The sequence below is a fragment of the Crocodylus porosus genome, unplaced genomic scaffold, assembly GCF_001723895.1.
Source record: "Crocodylus porosus isolate Cpor-Errol unplaced genomic scaffold, CroPor_comp1, whole genome shotgun sequence".
Taxonomy (NCBI): Eukaryota; Metazoa; Chordata; order Crocodylia; family Crocodylidae; genus Crocodylus; species Crocodylus porosus.
The window spans coordinates 16,196,184-16,215,519 of record NW_017728921.1 but is presented as its reverse complement, the minus strand read 5'-3'; the positions used below and the strand labels follow the sequence as shown (position 1 = coordinate 16,215,519).

At 44.3% G+C, this 19,336-nt stretch overlaps 1 protein-coding gene and 1 long non-coding RNA gene across 5 annotated transcripts in view; one reads left to right on the top strand and one right to left on the bottom strand.

Annotated features, from left to right (window-relative positions):
- The window catches only part of LOC109312811 (solute carrier family 2, facilitated glucose transporter member 11-like), a 33,404-nt gene extending 26,920 nt beyond the window's left edge, over positions 1–6,484 (bottom strand). Inside the window, exons 1-6 of one of the 4 annotated variants that reach the window (XM_019539107.1) lie at positions 6,382–6,484; positions 4,672–4,770; positions 3,206–3,366; positions 2,484–2,608; positions 1,977–2,106; positions 1,010–1,158 (exon numbers count right to left, since the gene is read on the bottom strand). In XM_019539107.1, the coding sequence (XP_019394652.1) occupies positions 1,010–1,158; positions 1,977–2,106; positions 2,484–2,608; positions 3,206–3,366; positions 4,672–4,770; positions 6,382–6,405 (688 nt within the window). In that variant the 5' untranslated portion in view covers positions 6,406–6,484. Of the gene's footprint in view, positions 1–1,009; positions 1,159–1,976; positions 2,107–2,483; positions 2,609–3,205; positions 3,367–3,998; positions 4,076–4,671; positions 4,771–4,867; positions 5,040–5,086; positions 5,182–6,381 lie in introns of those variants that run through there. The other 3 variants (XM_019539106.1, XM_019539108.1, XM_019539109.1) reach the window with 3 other exon arrangements.
- Positions 6,485–7,255: 771 nt separating this feature from the next.
- On the top strand, positions 7,256–11,430 carry LOC109313041. The gene is made up of 2 exons (XR_002101956.1): positions 7,256–7,401; positions 11,240–11,430. It is a non-coding gene; the product is annotated as an uncharacterized LOC109313041 (long non-coding RNA).
- Positions 11,431–19,336: the final 7,906 nt, after the last annotated feature.

Here is a 19,336-nt window from a genome sequence, read left to right as displayed (position 1 = left end):
AGCCTCTCCTCATAGGGCCTGCCCTGCTGCCCCCTGATCATACGAGTGGCCTCCTCTGGACGCTCTCCATGCTGTTGACATGGAGAGGGTCCTTCCTTAAGAGTTTCATCTTTCAATATGTAAAAAGAGATAATAGCACAAGGCTGCTTGAGCATTTTTTTTTAATATAAATTACTACTTGTATTCAGAACTACACTTAAAGTATTACAGAAGAGGCAGAGTGGTCGTAATGGATTGTTTTCTGTGGCATGATAGTAAAAGGTTACAACTAAATAGTGGAAATTTGGCATCTTATACAGGTCCTGAACATACTGTATCTGCCCTTAGCTATTATGAGACAGAAGGTCATGGGCTAACACAAAGTTTATAATATACTCTGGGCACATCTACACAAGATAGTTACTGCACAGCAGATTAATTAGCTACACAGGAAATGCCATGTATCTAAACGTGCGCCCTTATTAGGCTGGAGTAAATTAATTTATTCTGCAGCAGGATAGTGCTTGTAAATACAAGTACTATCCTGCTGCAGAGTAAAAAACACATGTAGACAGCAGCACACATGTAGATGTTGCCTCAGCTGCCTGGGGCACAAGGGTGTTTCACTGTGGGGGCTGCCTGCCAGGTAGCCCTGCACTGAAGCACCTTCATGATCCCAGCCAGCTTCTCTGCAGCATGTGTAAATGTGGCCCCCAGAAGCAATAAACTCTAGTGCTTATTAATACAAGTTAATTTCATCACATTCATATGCACATGTATGTGTGTGTGATCATGTCACCCTCAGGTGTCTGACAGAATAAGGGAAATATTAATGCTAGCGTAGAAGAGGTCCTTACCTCAGATACAGAGGGTTTAGGATTTGGAGCTAAAAGAAACCAGGGTTTTATTCTCCACTCCGTACATGTTGTGTGGTTTGCCTAGTAATTATACTTTTAAACTGTAGCCCAAGGATTTGTTAAGAAAACAGCCCAACTTTGCTAAAGATAGTACCTAGGACATATTTTTGTACCTTTGACACAACCCTCTTTGTCCTTTTTGTCGATTAGAAGGTAACGTGGAGAGTCAGGGAAAAAAGGCAGTGTGACCATCTGGATTAGTGCTGGAATTGCACTGACCCCCATGAGAATGGGCCAAAGAGCTTTTGCTCCCAGAATTTCTCTGAAACAGAAGTACAGCAGTAAGAGAACCTGAATTATGGTAGTTTGTGGCATATGTAAATATAGCAGTATTGACTGGTTACCCTGGAGCTGAAGGCCCAAAAGAGACTATCTGTACAAGTATTTGGAAATACAGGAGATGCTGATCTGCTGTTTCCTATTCCAGGGATGTACCTGTTCCATCAAAGATGGAGTCTGCCATTTAACACCCAGTTTATAGATCAGCTCACACCTGCAGTGAGTCTGACACAGAGGTGGGTATGCCTGTATGGTGGCTCCTTAGTACAGGGTAGGTAGTTATTAAAAAAGCATGCATCAGGTAGGGTGTGCACAGGTGAGTATGTATTTGCCTGAGCTGGTGAGTTTGTATATATTTGTGTCCTTTTGAAATAAAATTTGATAGATTGACGGGTCTAGTTCATACCTTCTACCCTCTAAGAAAAAAGCAAAATCCAATTTTAGAAGTATTGTAGCTATTTCAGATATTGCACCAAATAAGTACTAAAATCTATTAAATATGTTCTTTTTTGTAAGGTTTATGATGATCTTGATTGATCTACTTCATTCCTTTGCTAGAAAGCTCATGGTGGTTGAAACAAAGACCTTCAGGAATTTATAGTTGCATAATATTTTTATTCCCCCTTCAGTTTGGACTTAGTAACCTGGGCTACACTAATTCAGTCTGGCAGACTAGCTTCCTGGAATACTCTGAGAAGCATGGGATGCTAAATTATCTTTCAGGAGCCTTACATAAACATGTTCTTATATTTTAGTAGGAAGAAAAAAAAGAAAAGAAAAATAAGCCTCAGGTCTCCTTACTCAAGTCCGATGGCAAATCCTACAAATTTTCCAACGGCGATGGCTGTAGAAGCTGTTATAGCAGTGACTCCACGCAATTTCTTCGGAGCACATTCTCCAACATACATGAGATGAATATTCAGACCTAAACCTGCAAAGGTAGAAACAGAATATCTGACAGGGCAGTTCCGTATGAAAAGCTACATCAAAGGTTGGTTTACTATTGAGTGAGCATGTTTCTAAAAATACGGGGCGTATTTTGACATTTTCAGTGCTTTGCTGCCCATATTATATACATTAAATTCTGACTTAGAAGAATAGGAGACATGCAAAGGTTGTACATTATTAATTGTTACTGTTATCATTTACTTAATTTAAAGTCTATATAGAACCATAACTTTGTGTGGATTTTTAAAAGGTCCCAGGCTCAAATAATCAGGCATGGTAGGCCCCTTTACTTCTTCGTGGGGGAATACTGTGGTGGTGTCAGGTGCCTTTTAGATCAGTAGAAGATGTATGCAAATGTACCTGTACAGACTCCAGAGGAGAATCTGCCCAGCAGGATCATCTCAAAGGATCCAAATACCTTGCTGAATCCCATCAGAGCTGCACCAAGGAGGGCAGGGATGTTGACAAACAGCATGGCTTTCTTCCTGAAATTTGTATGAAAGAAACTTGAGTATAATGATACTGAGCATGTCATTCATTGACCTTTCAACAACAGTGACCTGAAATTTAAATCAGCTAAAGATTCTGCGATGTATTTCACTGTAATAATACCATACTCACAACCGACTTGAGCCTAGAAGGCATGGGGAAAGGACATCTGTCTTTCACAGAGTGAAAAGCCAGCTGCAGCTTTGGAGAGCACTGCTCATGTGTGCCGTGCTGCAATATGAGTCTATATTTAGATGGGAGGATGAACTTTGGTAAACCATTGGTAAAGGTGAGACTCTCCCATAAGGATCCCCCTTGAATTATCCTCTAAACTTAACCTGGCTTCTTTGAACATTTCTATTGAAATTCCTAATGGATAAGATTATATTCCTAATGGATAAGATTATATTTTTCACCTTATTGCCATTCTGAACTACTTCCTTTCTTTATGGCAGAGGCTTACGGTGCTTTGGGTGAATCATGATAAAGGACATTGGGGTCTGCAGCCAGCCTGTTTCCTTTAGGACATGAGTCACTTGTTTTTGCAGTCACTGGAGTAAGTAGAAATAGACTCATACAAAGATTTGTCTTACCTTCCAAATCTAATAGAAAAATATCCAGCATACATGGAGCCCAGCAGCCCCCCGATACTGTAAATGGACACGATGGAGGACCACAGTAATGTGACTCCCTTGTCACTAAGAGGAAAGCTGTATCTCTCCAGCCAAATCTCACTGATGAAGCTCTTAATGTGCTTGGAATGAAAACAGAAAGAATTGGATTCAATCAACTTTTCTTCTTTTGAATAACATATTCTTTTTATTTCATGTAGTCATGACACCTGGGGTGAAATCATGGGCCCAGTGAAAATGATGGGACTTTTGTTGTTTACTTCAGTGGTGCCAACATTTCATCCACAAAGTGCAAAGAACAGCAGTAGATATCAATATTAAATATGAGTTATATATGCTGTTGGGCAAGCAGTGACCTGACCTCTGTTAATCTGATAAACTCTCATTGTTTTGTTATCTGATCTTTCTAACCACTCCCGCTTCTCTGTTTTATCCACCTGTTACATTCTGTCTGACGCCTTGGATGAAATCCAGGCCGTGCTGAAATCCATGGCAACATTTCCATAAACTGAAGTGGGTCCAGGATTTCTTCCCCTGAAGAAAATTTTGCTTTCTAAAGGCAAATTTTGTCCTCTGTATTACTTGACTGTCCAGTACACAGCAGAATAAGGACCTGCTTCTTGCTTGGGGTTCCTACATGCTACTGTAAAACTGGTAATAAGTAATAAAGTTCAAATTTAAATGTTGATATCTTTCTAAGTCCCTTTCGCAGTCTCACCTACCACACTAATTTTCTTTTTCCAAAGGCAAGTACCTTGTTCCTGCCCCTTGATGCCAGTGTCATACCCAGTTCTGATCCTAAAACTTTTTGCACCTATGACCAGCACTTAGCTAAAAAGATGAAATAAAATTGGATACAAGGGACCTTATACTTCACGAGAGAGGAAAAGGCCATGCACTCTAGAGCAGTGATTCCCTTGGGAGCTTTTGAAGGGTGCCATGGGGGTGCCACACAGTGTTAGCATTGCTAGGTGTGCAAACATAATTTACAAGATAAATCCGGAGATTTTAAATAGGAATCCATATTGTTAAAAACACTTTCACCTGTTGTGGTCTTTCTGAGTTCATAGCAACAGAAGAATTGCTCTATTATCTTTCTATAGCGAAAAACCAAGTGAAAAGTAAGACCTGGCATTTTCCAAGGGGTGCCTTGAGTCTATTGAGGAGTGCCTTGAGTCTAGAAAAGGTGAGAAATGTTGATCTAAAGGACTGGTCCAGGGCTGAGGAATGGAAAAGTGCCCACTGCTATGAGTTCCCCAGAGCCTTCCTTTACTTTCCAGCTCAGTGGCAGAAAAACTATGATGTTTACCAGGGCCACAAGTAGTGGAAGCAGAAGCCAAAAGTGTTCTGAGACAGGCCAGGAGAAATCGGTGAAAGAATCTGGATTGAAAAGCTATTTGTTCATTTTCTTTGCAGTTTTTGCTTACCTCAGCAGGAGGGTTTATGATCGAGACTTGTAACCCATACTGGAAAGACCCACCCATGCCAAGGACAAAGGCCAAGAGCAAGAGATTCCAGCTGATCATCTGTCAGGGAGATACAAAACATAGGGCTTGTGGGGCTATTCAGTCACATTCAAAATAATGGCTCTTTCTGCTACAGTAACCCCTGACCACAGAGTACCAGCAGAAGAAATCCCTCCTTAGGAGCCAGGAGTCAGGAGGCAGCACAGGGCAAGTAAAGCTGGGTGCTGAAGGAAAGAAAGAAGTGTGTGAAAATCTCCAGGAAAGTGAGTAAGCCTTCGGTGGTGTCATGTTGCCTCATGTCACACTTCAGTGCTTTGGTCTTTGGTTTCTTAAACTCTGGTAAAGGGTCAACAGAGCTGTGAGTGTTTTGCAATACCCAAGCTGCTGGGCACCGTGGGTAGGCTTGAAACACAGCTTCTTCCCCCCCTTCCTGCAGCTGTCTCATGCACTTGTTATCTTACTTGACTGTTATGTTCAGCAACCTGAATGAAAGGAGAAAATGTCAGAGTGGGCCTAGCTTGGTTTCATGGTTAGGAAGGGCATTCCTGATTGTGATGGGCTATAGGAGTTTTAAGAAATATCTCAAATACAATTTTGTGAGAGGAGTATCATCTCTTCTTTCTCGATGGCAGTTATTGTGTGTCCTCATGATCCTGTGCCCTGATGATAAAATGCAGCATTTGTATCTTACAGGACAGATCCTTGCAGATGGCAGTGTCCCGCAAAGGCAGTAAAACTAACACAAAGTAATTTATAATTTGAAGAAGTTTCTGCTTGAAAATGAAGTGAGCCAGATTCATCCATGGTGTAACAATGCTGACTTCAGTGCAGTCACATCAAGAATGATTATGGCACTTTGTTCATATATTAGACCCTGATGCCCTCCTGGTTGGTAAAGACATAGGATGGATTGTGGTTTATAATGTCTAACATCAAGTTTCTCCCACACAACTGGTGCCACAAATTAAATAACTCTTCACCAGGAGACCCACCATCAGCAGGAAACTTCTTAATTACAAACTTACCTCTAGCTTATTTTCTAGAACTTTGATCAGTCTGTGTTACAAATACCATAATGGGTGGCTATTCTAGTAATAGATTTCATTTTAAGGAAGGTTTTTCTTGATAGTCATCCTACAATCACTTTTTCCCCTCCTACTTTTAACCTATTTTTTCTTGCTATGCTCTCATATGCTACTGAAAACAAATAATTCCTTTCCATCTTTTGGTTTTGATCTTTCATGTAAAGTATAGATCATTAACTTGTACCATACAAGTTAATGTATGGTACTCATACTCATCCAAGTTATTTAGCCCTTTTCAGTTTTCTTCATAGATCAGTTAGTTAGGCCACATAGTTACTTTCTCTCTGATCACCTCTGGCTAGTCTTCATCTGTTGTATCTCATTGCTTTAAAATGGAAGAGCACTCTCAAATCCATTCTTCATTACTACTTTTAATAATTCTCTGTGAAACAAAACAGTGATATATTTGATTTCTCAGATCTGATCTTATGACTTCTATTGTTATTTTAACTGTATTTGATTTCAGATAAGTGGATTGGTTTCCCTACCCCTGTACTGAGCTTATGCAACAAGGCTTTTAGAAGAGCAGAATGGAGTAAATGATGTATTGCACAAATTACATTTGGGAAAAAAGAGAAATGTATACCGGCTTGAATGGCAAGGTAGGCATCTCAGCTTGTAGATCAGGTCTGTCTTGATGGTTTCTTTAGTTCCTTTGGGATCAGTCACACTTTATATAGAGAGGCGTTTTAGATAACATTTTAATGCCTCATCCCTCCCTCCTGTTTCTCTCTCTCCCTTTCTTCACACCCTCTCTACCTCGGCACAAAGTTCTTGATACGTAGTTTGTCATTATCACAGTGGTTACTGATGAAACTGCCCATAATTTTGATGGGTCATGACCCATCTGCATCCATGCCAGGTCAGGGAATTAAGGGCATAAAGAAAGCTGACAAACGATAAGCCATTGGAGGAAGTGAATCAAGGGCAATAAAATGGGCACTGATGAAAGGCGAAGTCCAGAGACTGGTTTAAGCTGGAATAGACTGGCTGAGACTTTAATTGCAAGATGTCCTAAGGTTTTGCGTCTGATGTTTTCTTGCTTTGGATAATGAGTCAGCACCTTTTAAAGCAATAATTATTGGGAACATAGAACTGGAAGGGAATGTAGAACTGGAGCTGTGCCAGCCTGCAAGAGCTCTTTGCAAAAGTGGACAATCCCCGGATTTCTCTGCTAAAAAGGGAAATCCACGTCTTCTTTGATAAAAACAGGGAATCCATGGTTTTCTCCATTTTTCCATGGGAAATGGAAAACCTGGATCTCTGGTTATAACCCTTCTCACACTCCACAACTACAAAGTTTCCTAAGAATAAAACCTGCAGCATATGCGGACAGCGTCACAGAGCCTGCATCAATGAGGTGAACTGGAGGCTTTGGAGTTGGCGCCACCAGGGAGGCCTCAGGTTCCTGGGAAATGACCCACATTTTTGCGCAGGGGGCATGCATGGGTGGGATGGGCTTCACCTCTCCCCTAAAGGCAAGTGTGTCTTCTCTTCCAGGTTGGCTGATCTTGTACAGCATGCTTTAAACCAGCTTTGCCAAGGGATAGGGCCACAGGAGGACATGAGAACACCTCCCAGCCAAGACAGGTGATGAGCACAAGAGGTACCCAGGTAAGTGACAAGGGTCCAGACAGGCCTAGGAATTGGGGGAGGGAGGGGGCTGCACTGACAGGAGGCCTTAAGTGCCTTTACACTAATGCCCAAAGTATGGGGAATAAACAGGAGGAACTTACCCTCCGAATAGCTAGTACAAACCCAGACATATTAGGGCTCACTGAAACCTGGTGGGGATGCAACCCACGATTGGATGGTAAACATTAGGAGCTACAGACTATACAGGCAGGACAGAAAGGGGAGGAAAGGCAGGGGTGTGGTGCTGTATGTCAAAGAGCAATACATGTCCTCAACTAACAGGATGGGGTCAGAGGAGGGGCAGGCTGAAGTGCTCTGGGTCAGAATACAAGGGGGTCATGGGGAAAGAGACTTAATGGTGGGTGTCTACTATCGGCCACCCAACCAGGAGGAAGAGCTGGACCGGGAGTTCTGGGGTCAGCTCGCGGAGGCAGTTAAGTTGAGGGATGTAGTCATCATGGGTGATCTAAACTACTCAGACATCTGCTGGGAGGAGCAGTCAACCAGTCTGACGACTCACATAGGTGTCTTGCTGGGATACAAGACCTCCACCTAGCCCAGGAGGTGCACAGTCCCACCAGGGGGAATGCCCTGCTGGCCTGGTCCTGGCCACAGGAGATGACCTGGTGAGGGGACTCCAGGTCCTCGACCATCTGGGCGGTAGTGATCATCGCCTACTGGAATTCACCATCCAGCGCAGGGTGTCAAGGGCCTGCAGCAAGGCGGTAGCCTTGACTTCAGGAGGGCCGACTTCAATGAGCTGAAGAGATTGGTAGGAGAGGCACTGCAGTTCCGGAGAGCAAGGGAACTAGGTGTCCATGACGAGTGGTTGTTCCTTGAGATGAGCCTCTGAGCCCAAAGGGTGACAGTCCCAACGCGAGTCAAAGGGGCAAGTGTGCCCAAAAGGCCTCTTGGCTCACCAAAGGCATTCAGGAACATCTGAAAGCCAAATAGGAGGCATACATCCAGTGGATGTGGGGGCTATCAACAAAAAGAAGTATACCTCCATCGCTTGGGTCTGTAGGGGGGCTGTTAGGAAAGCTAAGGCAGAGATGGAACTAGGGCTAGCAACAAAAAGTCCTTTTTTAAATACATAGGGAGTAAAAAGAAGGCACTAGGCAACGTGGGGCCCCTGCAGGATGTGCTTGGCAATATGTTGATTTCACCAGAGGAAAAGGCAGACCTTTTAAACAAATTCTTTGCATCCATTTTTTTGAGCAGGGACCAGGACTTCTCCCCCACCAGGATTCAGGATGGACTCAGGAGTGACTCCGTCAGGCCTAGGGTCAGGGAAGACTGAGTTAGGGAACTTATGGAGGGGCTGGACGTGTTCAAATCAGCAGGTCCAGATGCTCTCCACCCCAGGGTGCTGAGGGAATTGGCAGGGGTTATCAAGGGGCCCCTGGCATGGCTTTACGAGCACTCATGGCGCTGTGGCCAGGTGCCAGATGACTGGAAGAAGGCCAATGTGGTCCCCATTTTCAAAAAAGGAAGGAGGGAGGACCCGGGCAACTACAGGCCCATTAGTCTTACTTTGGTCCTGGGGAAGGTCTTTGAAAAAATTATCCAGGGGCACATATGTGAAGGGCCAGTAGAGGGGATGATGCTTAAGGGCAACCAGCATGAGTTCATTAAGGCCAGGTCCTGTCAGACCAACCTGGTGGCCTTCTACAATCAGGTCACAAAATCATTGGACGCAGATGTTGCAGTGGATGTAGTCTTTCTGGACTTCAGGAAGGCCTTTGACACTGTCTCCCACCCCATTCTCATTAAAAAGCTAGGCGACTGTGGCATTGATGCCTACATAGTCAGATGGGTTGCAAATTGGCTACGGGGCTGCACCTAGAGAGTGGTGGTTGATGGGTCATATTTGACGTGGAGGGATGTGGGCAGTGGAGTCCCCCAGGACTTGGGCCCACACTGTTCAATTTCTTTATCAGTGGCTTGAACAAGGGGGTGAAAAGCACCCTGTTCAAAATTGCTGATGACATCAAGATTTGGGGTGAGGTGGGCACAGTGCAAGAGAGGGACAGGATACAACTGGACCTGGACAGGTTACAGGGGTGGGCAAATGAGAATAGGATGGAATTCAATACTGACAAGTGCAGGGTGCTGTACTTGGGCAGTAAGAACCAGCAGCATACCTACAGGCTGGGGATCTCCCTTCTCCAAAACACAGTGATGGAAAGGGGTCTTGGAGTCATTGTCAATTCCAAAATGAACATGGGCTGCCAATGTGAGGACACGGTCAGGAAGGCTAACTGCACCTTGTCACATATCCACAGATGCAGGTCCAAGGAGGCGATCCTCCCCCTCTATGCAGCACTGGTGAGGCCGCAGCTGGAGTACTGCTTCCAGTTCTGGGTGCCGCACTTCAGGAGGGATGTGGACAACATGGAGAGGGTCCAGAGGAGGCCACTTGCATGATCAGGGGGCAGCAGGGCAGGCCCTACAAGGGAAGGCTACGGGACCTGAACCTATTCAGCCTGCACAAGAGAAGGCTGAGAGGCGACCTGGTGGCCATATATAAACTTACCAGGGGAGACCAGAGGGGATTGGGTGACACCCTGTTCCCCCCAGCACCTCCCGGAGTAACAAGGAATAATGGCCAGAAGTTGACTTGAGAGTCAGACGAGACATCAGGAGGCGCTACTTCACAGTCAGGGTGGCTAGGATCTGGAACCAGCTTCCAAGGGAAGTGATGCTGGCTCCTACCCTGGGGGTCTTTAAAAGGAGGCTTGATAACTACCTAGCTGGGGTCATTTGAGCTTAAACTTAGTAGGGGTCATGAGAGCCCTGTAGTCATTCCTGCCCAGGGCAGGGGGTCGGACTAGATGATCTGCTCAGGTCCCCTCTGACCCTGCTTCTGTGAAACTATGAAACTATGCAATTGGTGCAAGCTTTGCAGGTTAGACTAACCTACAAAGATGGAATCAGTTTAGGCGCAGGCTTTTTGAATGTCTGTCCCTAGCCCAAGTGTAATTGGATACTAGAAATGGTGAAATTATTTTCAGCTTTAAAAACAGCTGGATTTTATATGCTTGTAGCAGGCAGGGTAGATTTGCATCTAACAGACTAAATCAGAGATGTATATAACAGAAGCTTTCATGAGCCCGAGCTCACTTCCTCAGGTGCTCTGAAAGGATATGCACTGAGGTGCTTGTTGCCACATTGTTGTTAACTCTCCAGGTTATGAGACTGCTGAAGCACAAGCAGGCTGTGAAGTGGACATAAGTAGTTCTAGTATCTTAGGCCCCCTGATTAAGTAGTTAATCATGTCTGAAGTGGTAGCCTAGCCACACATTTGAGCAATTAATGATGCAATAAAACAGGGAATAAGCCATGAAATATGTGTAATAATTTTGTGGCTGGTTCCCATCATGCCTTAAACTGAACGTGTGGCTGGTGTGTTCCTGGGGCTGCAAGTGCTAGTCAGCTGATTTGTGCACACCAGTGGCACACCAGGGCCTTTCAAGACTCCAGTGCACTTCTGAAGCTGGGAGCACTGGTCAGTGCATGAGTTCTCTGAGTCATGGGAGCACATCAGAGATCTCTTCAGTGCGCTCCCAGCCCCAGAAGTGCATCAGCCACACATTTCATTTAAAGCATGGGATGAGGTCCAATTGTCAGGATTGAGGCTTAGGTCTGATTGTGCCTTTAATTGAACATCTATTATTGGCTTTAGTAATTCACCAGAAGACATAGTTGTATCTAAGAGAGAAATCTCCTAAGTGCATTTGTACACATACGTAAATAGTATTTAAATATAGTTTTAGTGTTTAAAAATGTGTATTTTCTATTGTTCTTAGTACTGTGGCACTGGGCAGCAGATAAAATTCTCCTATAAAGTATCAAGAAGAGCTCTACTATAAGCATGATGTGCACTTTATATAAAATAGTTGTGTTTTCCCCTGCCCTGGATTGATGCTCATGGACTTCTTTTTGGTCTATCTTAGTGTGATATCTTGATACAAGTGTGAATAATAAATTCAGTTTGTGTCTGTGCCTTTGCATTGACTAGTGAATGACTGATAGCAGACTCAAACTCCCTGTCTGGGAGAAGTTCAACAGCTAAGCATGTAGGGCAGTGAGTCCCAGCCAGGGAGCTAGGGCACCCTGGGGAGGTGCAGAATCCTTTGGAAAGTGCTGTGAGATGTGAGGAAATAAACAGATATAAGCAGGTCAGTACAGGCTTAGGGTGATCCTTGCTGACCACTGCCCAGCCTCCATGGCCTGGCACCTCTGCAAGGAGGTAAACATTGTAATAAATAAATGGTTTTTTGTTTTTTTTTAAATGAGCTGCTGCTCAATTTACAAAAGTTATGGAGAGGTGTCTGGAGTCAGATGAGTCTATAAAGGTTGAGTCTATAAAGGTTCAGAACTACTGAGGTAGGGACATGGCATATGATAGATATTGATGAAGAAGAATATCATTTTGTACAGCTTTTCCATAAAAGAAATAGCTTACTATCTTTCCTTAGATCTAGATAATCTCTGTTCCTATGTAGCCACTCTGCTGTTTAGATATGCCAGGTTGCTATAGATAGAAGACTCAGGTCTGAACTCTGTATCCTGATGTTTTTGGAGGTGAATTCCTTTGGAAGTGACTGCACATGTTAGTTCACAAGACTAAGATTTTGTTTATCTTCAGGATACAGGGCAAGCTCAGCTGTTTACCTAAGGTTTTGTCGGGAGTGCTGGCAAGCACAAAATCTGCAACCTTATCTCTCTACTCTCTACTGTGTCTGTTGGAAATTCATTTGGAACTACTGGTTCTTGCTGCTATTTGTATACAGTAATTCAAGTTGTGAGACTTTGGTGATTAAGTATTTTTTTAAGCTGTGCTCAGAATTTTGACTAGCAGCCCATATTGTATGCATATCTATCTGAATAGGTAACTTACAGTTTTACAGCTCATGGAAGAGTGTTTTAATTCAGTAACAAGTAACAGGCCTGTTAAATGCTCTAATTAAAATGTAACTACCTAACAATTTTTATCTGCCTCCACTTTATCAGTCTAAAGGGACACAGTTCCTAATCATATTCAGAAAAATGTGTGAAAGGTAGATGGTGGTGATTTCTGTAGCCTATGCATTAGCAGGTTGGTCTTTATTATAGGAAATGAAAGTAGATATATATATATATATATATATATATAAGTATATATACACGCACATATATAGTATTTCATTTCCTATAATAGATATCTTCCATGCAGCACTGATGATTAGAAATGTGTGTATTCATAATGTACTATATTTCCTATACTATCCTATTTAGTGAAGCATATAGCCTGCATATTAACAGGGTTGGTTCTTATTATAGGAAATGAAATACAATATATGTGTGTATACATGCATATCTATATGTGTGTGTGTGCTCACATGTATTTACATGTATAGTTCCTATAACATATATCAGGGTGGGCAAAATTTGGTTTGTGGGCTGGATCTGGCCCACAGAGAGACTTTATCTGGCCGATGGTGGGTTTCTTGGTCCTGCCTGGCCCAGGCACTTGTCCAGACCGTGGGGCATCCCACCACCCCCAGCTGTGCAGCAGGGCTGGGGTGGCTCTGCAGCTGAACTCCATTTCCTGGCAGCCCTGGTAGCAGTGACTCCTTCCAGCTGCCATCATCACTGGCCCTAGCCCCATGCAGACTACCTGGGACGTGCATGAGCGGGCCCTGAGCTCCAGACTGAGTGCATAGCCCCAGCCTGCCCTGCACGGGGGGCTGGGGTCTCTGCAGCGCCTGCTCTGGACCTGCCCGCCTTGGCCATGATGAATGGTGGCAGCAGTAGCTGGGCAGAAACTGCTGCTCAGCGCGGGGAAAAAAGCAGGACTCAGTGGCAGGCATGCCTGCTTCCCCTTCACTGCTACTGCCACCCTCGGGCTGTCCTGTGGCTCCTCCCCACCCTGCTGCTGCCACCAGCACTGCCTCCAGGCTGCCCCAGGCGCCTGCTTGGAAGGGTGGTGGTAGGGAGGAGCCACAGGGCAGCCCCGGTGCTGGCTGCAGGCAGTGGCAGGAAGAAGGGCATGGCAACAGTAAGGGGGAGATGTCAGTGCCTACCGCCAACTCCCCCTTCTTTCCCATGCCAAGCAATAGCTTCTGCCTGGCCACTGCCTTTTCACCCAGGTAGCCACTGAAGCCAGGCAGCAGCTCCTTGGGATACAAGGGCAGCTTGGAAGTGGTGCTGGTGGCAACCCTGATGAAGCTGCCGCCTGCCTGCACCCACACAGCTCCATCCCAAATGGGGAGGTTTGGTGAGCTGTTTTGGAGGCAGACAGTTCTGACACACCCTGTGAGCTCCCTAAAACTGTGGGCTCAAATAATTGCCTACCCCTGACATATACACATACACATTTCTAATCACTGGGAGCAGTGCCAGTTCTGTTGTAACCAAGGGTCAATTATATTCGAAATGAGCCACTAAACTCTGATACAGAGAGACATGTCAATGTATTTTTTGGTCAGTAAGTATATGTACCACTCGTAGCTGTAATCTTGAAGCCACATGTGCTTTAGTTAAGTGGCACCCAGCCTTTTGACGCCACAGGATCAGTGGCACAGGATCAATCTGTGGACCTGGTCTTTCATGTCCAGATCCCATTATGAACTGACCTGCACTGGCTGCACACTGGCTCGATCCCAGGCCAGCCTCATCTGACTATGTGCTAGCCTGATCCTGGGTACCTGGGTCTGGCATACAGGGCCATGTTGTCTGGCCTGCAGGACTCTACATGGGTCTAGAAATTTGGCAGCAGAGGAGCAGCAAGTAATTCTGCCACTTCTCTCATGCTGCCAGATTTCTAGACCCCTGGGGAACACGCTGGGCCAGGTGACATGCCCTCATGGGCTGGATCTGGCCTGTGGGCCAGGGTCGTCCACCCCAACCTTTGCTAATGTGGGGCACAAGGCTGACCAGTACCGTGCTACAGGCAGTATCTTTGCTATCCTCAACCTCAGTTTTAACTTTTGCTTTCCTGGTTTCACAAAGAATGTCAGCTTAATGGGCAACATGTTGCCTGTGAAATGAGTTGAAGGTCATTCTTCTAGCGCGTACTCAATTTACTGTACGTACCTAATATGCATAACACTCATCTATCCATACGTATATATGTACAACGTTGTAACTCCCATCAGTATTTCACCTCTTCATTCTTCTCTGAAGTAGTGGTGTTAGATTTCAGATGACCAAGTGTGGGTCTCTCTGACATGACTGTAAAGGCTAATAGGTCTATTCTGCACAGTAACGATACTGCTTTTTGTTATTTATTGCTCTATAGTGTCTTGTGCAGTTGGGCCTCAAGTCCCTCTCTAGGGACCACTGGGAAAAAACTGCAGAGAGGAGTCAAAGATTTCAGCCAGTAGGAACAGCTGCAGCAGCAAAATCTGGGACCTTTGGTCATTCCCAGGTCTTGCTGCAGTTCCAGCTAGACTTTCTCCACTCGGAGCGGATTGGCTATTTGCTCCACCCCCCTTTCCTCCTCTCCTGCCACCAATTTCTTCACCTCAGCTCTATGTGTGCGCCTCTTACCCTGTCCCCCCATGCTCTCACCCCCTCATCCTACTTCTCTCCCTTTTTTCCACTGATCTGGTCCCCTCATATTGAGGTGCCTCTGGCTCCCACTCAAATATTGTGGCAGTGACACCTTGATGCCATCACATCATTTGCTTTGCTGGTGTGTTGCAGGTGTCCTGCCACCCGCTATTTGCTGGATTAGAATGGAAGATCTTGGGGGCAGGGACCAGCCAAGTGGGGCTGCCGTCTGGGCTGACCCTTAGGCACTATTATAATAAACACAGTAATAAACAGAATTCAAAGTCTCCTGGCAGTTTTTAAAAAATTAGGATGACTTTGTCCCATCCTCTGTACAACCAAACAATTGCAAAATGCTTGTACTGTCTTTGAGCAAAGATTTGCAGGCAAAGAAATGATCTGCATGTGTATGTGAGAGAAACAAAAATCAGCCATAACATTCCCCAAATAAACTTCATATTTATTTTTTTTCTACATTGTGTATGATAGATACTGAAAAATAGAATAATTTTCAGGCAGCTTCCTTCTTTGGCAAAGCACAACTGTCTTTTTACTCATGCCCAGCATGATAACACATTTTCAGACTGTTATATTCACCTTAATTTCATTCAAGAATAATGCATTTCTTTAAAAAGCTACAATTGTATAGAAGTATCTGTTTGGCCACAAGTCTCTCTCTTTACAATAATTTTTTTTGTTGCTAGCAGCAGTAATGTAGGATACAAGCAAAGCAAAAAAGAACCACAGGAACGATAATGGCTTGTGGGCTATGAACAGAAACTGGAGGGAAACGTAGAGTTACTCCTAAGGCACGCCCAAGCACTTTGACAGACACATAACAATGGGAAGCTGCTGCGTGCTAGAATATGCGGAGCCTTGGATAGTATGGATGATGGAGATACCTAGGAGCATGCCACTAGTTGGGCACATCCTGCTTCCCGAAGGAACACTTCATTCACTTTTAGCCACCAACAGAGCGTGTACTGTTTTGACATCTGGTTGGTGACACCTGCTTTCAGAAACATTTTACTTTGTTTTTTCATTCCACACTGAGTTAGGAAAATATGGTTATTTTCATGGAATTATTACAGAAAAATGGGTCTGGAAGGCACATCAGGAGGTTATCTAGTCTAATCCCCAGCTTGGGGCACGATCATCCCTGTCTGAACCAACCCAGACAAGCATTTGTCTAACTTACACTTTAAAACGTCCAATGCCTCATCTGTTCCAGTGGGTAACCCCCATGAGCCAGAAAGTTCTTCCTAATATCTAACTTAAGTTTCCCATGTAGCAATTGCAAGTGTATTATTTCTTGATCACCAACCATATAATCTAGTTTGGTGTGCAGCTACCACAATGATAAACATCTTAAAACATTCAGGAGCGATAGGGCTTGCTTTAGGCGAAGGGCATATTCCTTACTTCACAATTACAGATATGAGACAACCCTGATGGGTTTGGAGAGGGCAGACGTAGCTTCTGGCTCTTACATGTTCCAAGATTACAGGTATCACATAATGATGCATTTTATATCTGGCCACTAAGAAGGGAATGATTCAAATATGAAACAAGACTATGCAGCAAACATTTCTGTGCCAGCAACCTTCAGTGCTGTAGAAGGGGTTTTTGTCTGAGCAAGATTCTGCACTAAGTTCACTTTGCAAAGTTTACCAGAAGCCAGGCATTGTCATTGGAAAAATGATGTGTAGGTAGGGAGAATCTATAGGGGTGAAGCTAGCAGAAACTGGTCTTCTGTTAACATTTCCACCCCAAACAGCACGGGGGAGAAGAGGGTATAGGCACAGTAGAATGAAAAGGATGGAACAAAGCTTCTGCTCCACCTGATTCTCCAGGAATTTCTTTGTTACTCCAACAACTTTAACTGGCACTAGGTCAACTGAGCCATGACTGGCCAGCCGACAGCCCTCCCCTCTCTATTCTGAGCTTGGCAGAGATCAGGTGGAGTGGAGAAAAAAAGCCCTATGAGACATAAGGAGTGTGTACAGGATCAGTGCAAGAGAACTATGTGAACTGTAAGATGCACATAAAACATTACAAACAAGCCAGGAAGACAAACCACCTCAAAATAAATAATTGTAAAAGCAACACCCAAGTATTGGTGGTATAAGTCACTTCTTAACACGCATTAGGAGGAGTTTTTCTTCCTAATCTGTCACATGTTTTTATACCCTGAAAAACAAGAGCACTGAGAGCAGTTACAGGGAATTTCATCTGGTTTCTGAAAACAAAACTTAATCGTATTGATACCAAGCTTATTTGAGAGCTAGGTTTAGAGGCAAAGAATTGAGGGGATTATGATGAGGTAGTTGTTGTTAGGGTGAAGGAAGGACAAAGACAGGATAAATACATCTGGATGCTAAACCAGTGTGCCTGGTGGTATTCAGAGGTGAAGAAAATAAATAACCAGTTTGTAATACTTTCACTTATGTTTTCCAAATACCTCTACATCATTTAGATTTGAAAAATACATACCGATCATTACACTTCCACTGAGCTTTATCAACTACTACATGTCAGTTTTTTATCCCAGATAATTACTATCACAGCAGTCAATGTACATGCACCTTGATAAACTGAAGCTCAAGACATGACAGTATCCTGCAACATACTTCTCATGAATGTACAGTCACTGTCAAACATGCACTCACAGTTTCCTAGTTTCTAGGGTTGGAAGGTAACTGAGCAGATCATCAAGTCCGACCCCCTGCCATGGCAGGAAAGAGTACTGGGGTCAAATGACCCCAGCGAGGTGTACATCTAGCCTTCTCTTAAGACATGGCTAACTAAATGTTCAGTCAATTGGTGACTATTAACTCAGTAGTGGGCTTTTGTATTTATCAAAATATCATATACTAATTTTTGAAAAAATCCATTGTCCAGGCCTGCTTATATGATCTATAAATGAAGGCTCTTTCTGAGCTCTAGAATGTTTCACTTCAAGTTCTCAGACGTCAGTGCCTACACTCAGGTACTGAAATCCATATTTAGACACCTAAAAAAATGGGCTGATTTTCTCAAACAGTAACTTAGCTTGGAGTTTTAAAGTTGAACTCATGCTCTCAAGTATCAGGTGGTTTCAATATTATAAAACTAGTAAATATATTTCAATTAAAAATCAACCCTTCTCCTAAAAGTTTAACTTTCCCAGTGCTGAACCTGTATTGGCAGGATGAGAAAGAACTAAAATAATAACTTCAGCTGTCACAGGCAGCACCTATGCCCCGTCTCTGAATGGTTGAGGTTATCTGAACCACGGTTAGCTAGGTGAGTTTAGGGGAAACTAAAACCTGATTGTGTAAAACAAGACAGTGAAAAATAAATACTGTTACATTTGTTCTTGTAAGGCATCTGTTACCCCAAAGTAAAACTTGTCTAAAATTTATTTTACATGTGTCTAAATATAAAAAGTGAGGTTTTTTTTAGGAGAAAAGAGAGAAATTGAGGTAGAGGGTGGGAAGGGTGAGGGGAAGATTGTCAGAAATACCATACTGGGCATGTCTACACATGTGCTTTACTGCACAATAGACTAATTTACTGTGCAGTAAAGCATCACCATCTATACATGTGGCAATTGAGCTGGTGTAGATTAACTTATAGTATTGCTGGATAGTTCCATCAGACACAAGTACTATCGAACAGCAGAGTAAATTACTGCACTTAAACCTATGTGTAGGTGATGTCAGAATCATTTACTCCAGCTCAAATTGCACTTAAGTTTAATCGGGTGCATTCGTTGCACATGTAGATGCACCCACTGTGTATTAATGTTCCCGTAGTGGCGCACTAGGGTGCTCGCTACTAGTAATGGCGATGCAGGCTTAGCTGTCTGTCAACAGGGCAGCACAGCTGGCGGTTGCCAGGGCGACAGATTAGGTCAGCTGACCAGGAGGGGGCAGGGCTTGGCCTTTATAACCAGACAGGCCAAGACCAGACTTAGTTCCCCTCTGGCAGCCCAAGGAGCAGGAGCAGGAGCAGGAGCAGGAGCAGGAGCAGGAGCAGGAGCAGGAGCAGGAGCAGAGCTGAGTGGACCAGAGTTAAGCAGAGCAGCCAGAGCGCTCCAGCGTTCGTATAATGATGGGAGGGGGTGAAGAGAACCCTGGCAGAGAGGTGAGGGAGCGCCTAGGAGGCGCACGGTTTAGGTTATAGCCCGGCAGCTTCTTTTGGGTTGTAGCCGGTTGGCTCAGGGCTTTACGTTGCTAGTTTGTTATCATTACACCGGAGGACCGGGTGAGGCTGTAGGGGAAGGAGGAGGCCTCATTAGGAGCTCCCCAGTAAGGTGGGGGTGCTCCCAGCGTGGTAAAGAGTGCTGTGTTTTGGGGTGTCCTGACCCCAACCCCAGTGGGGGT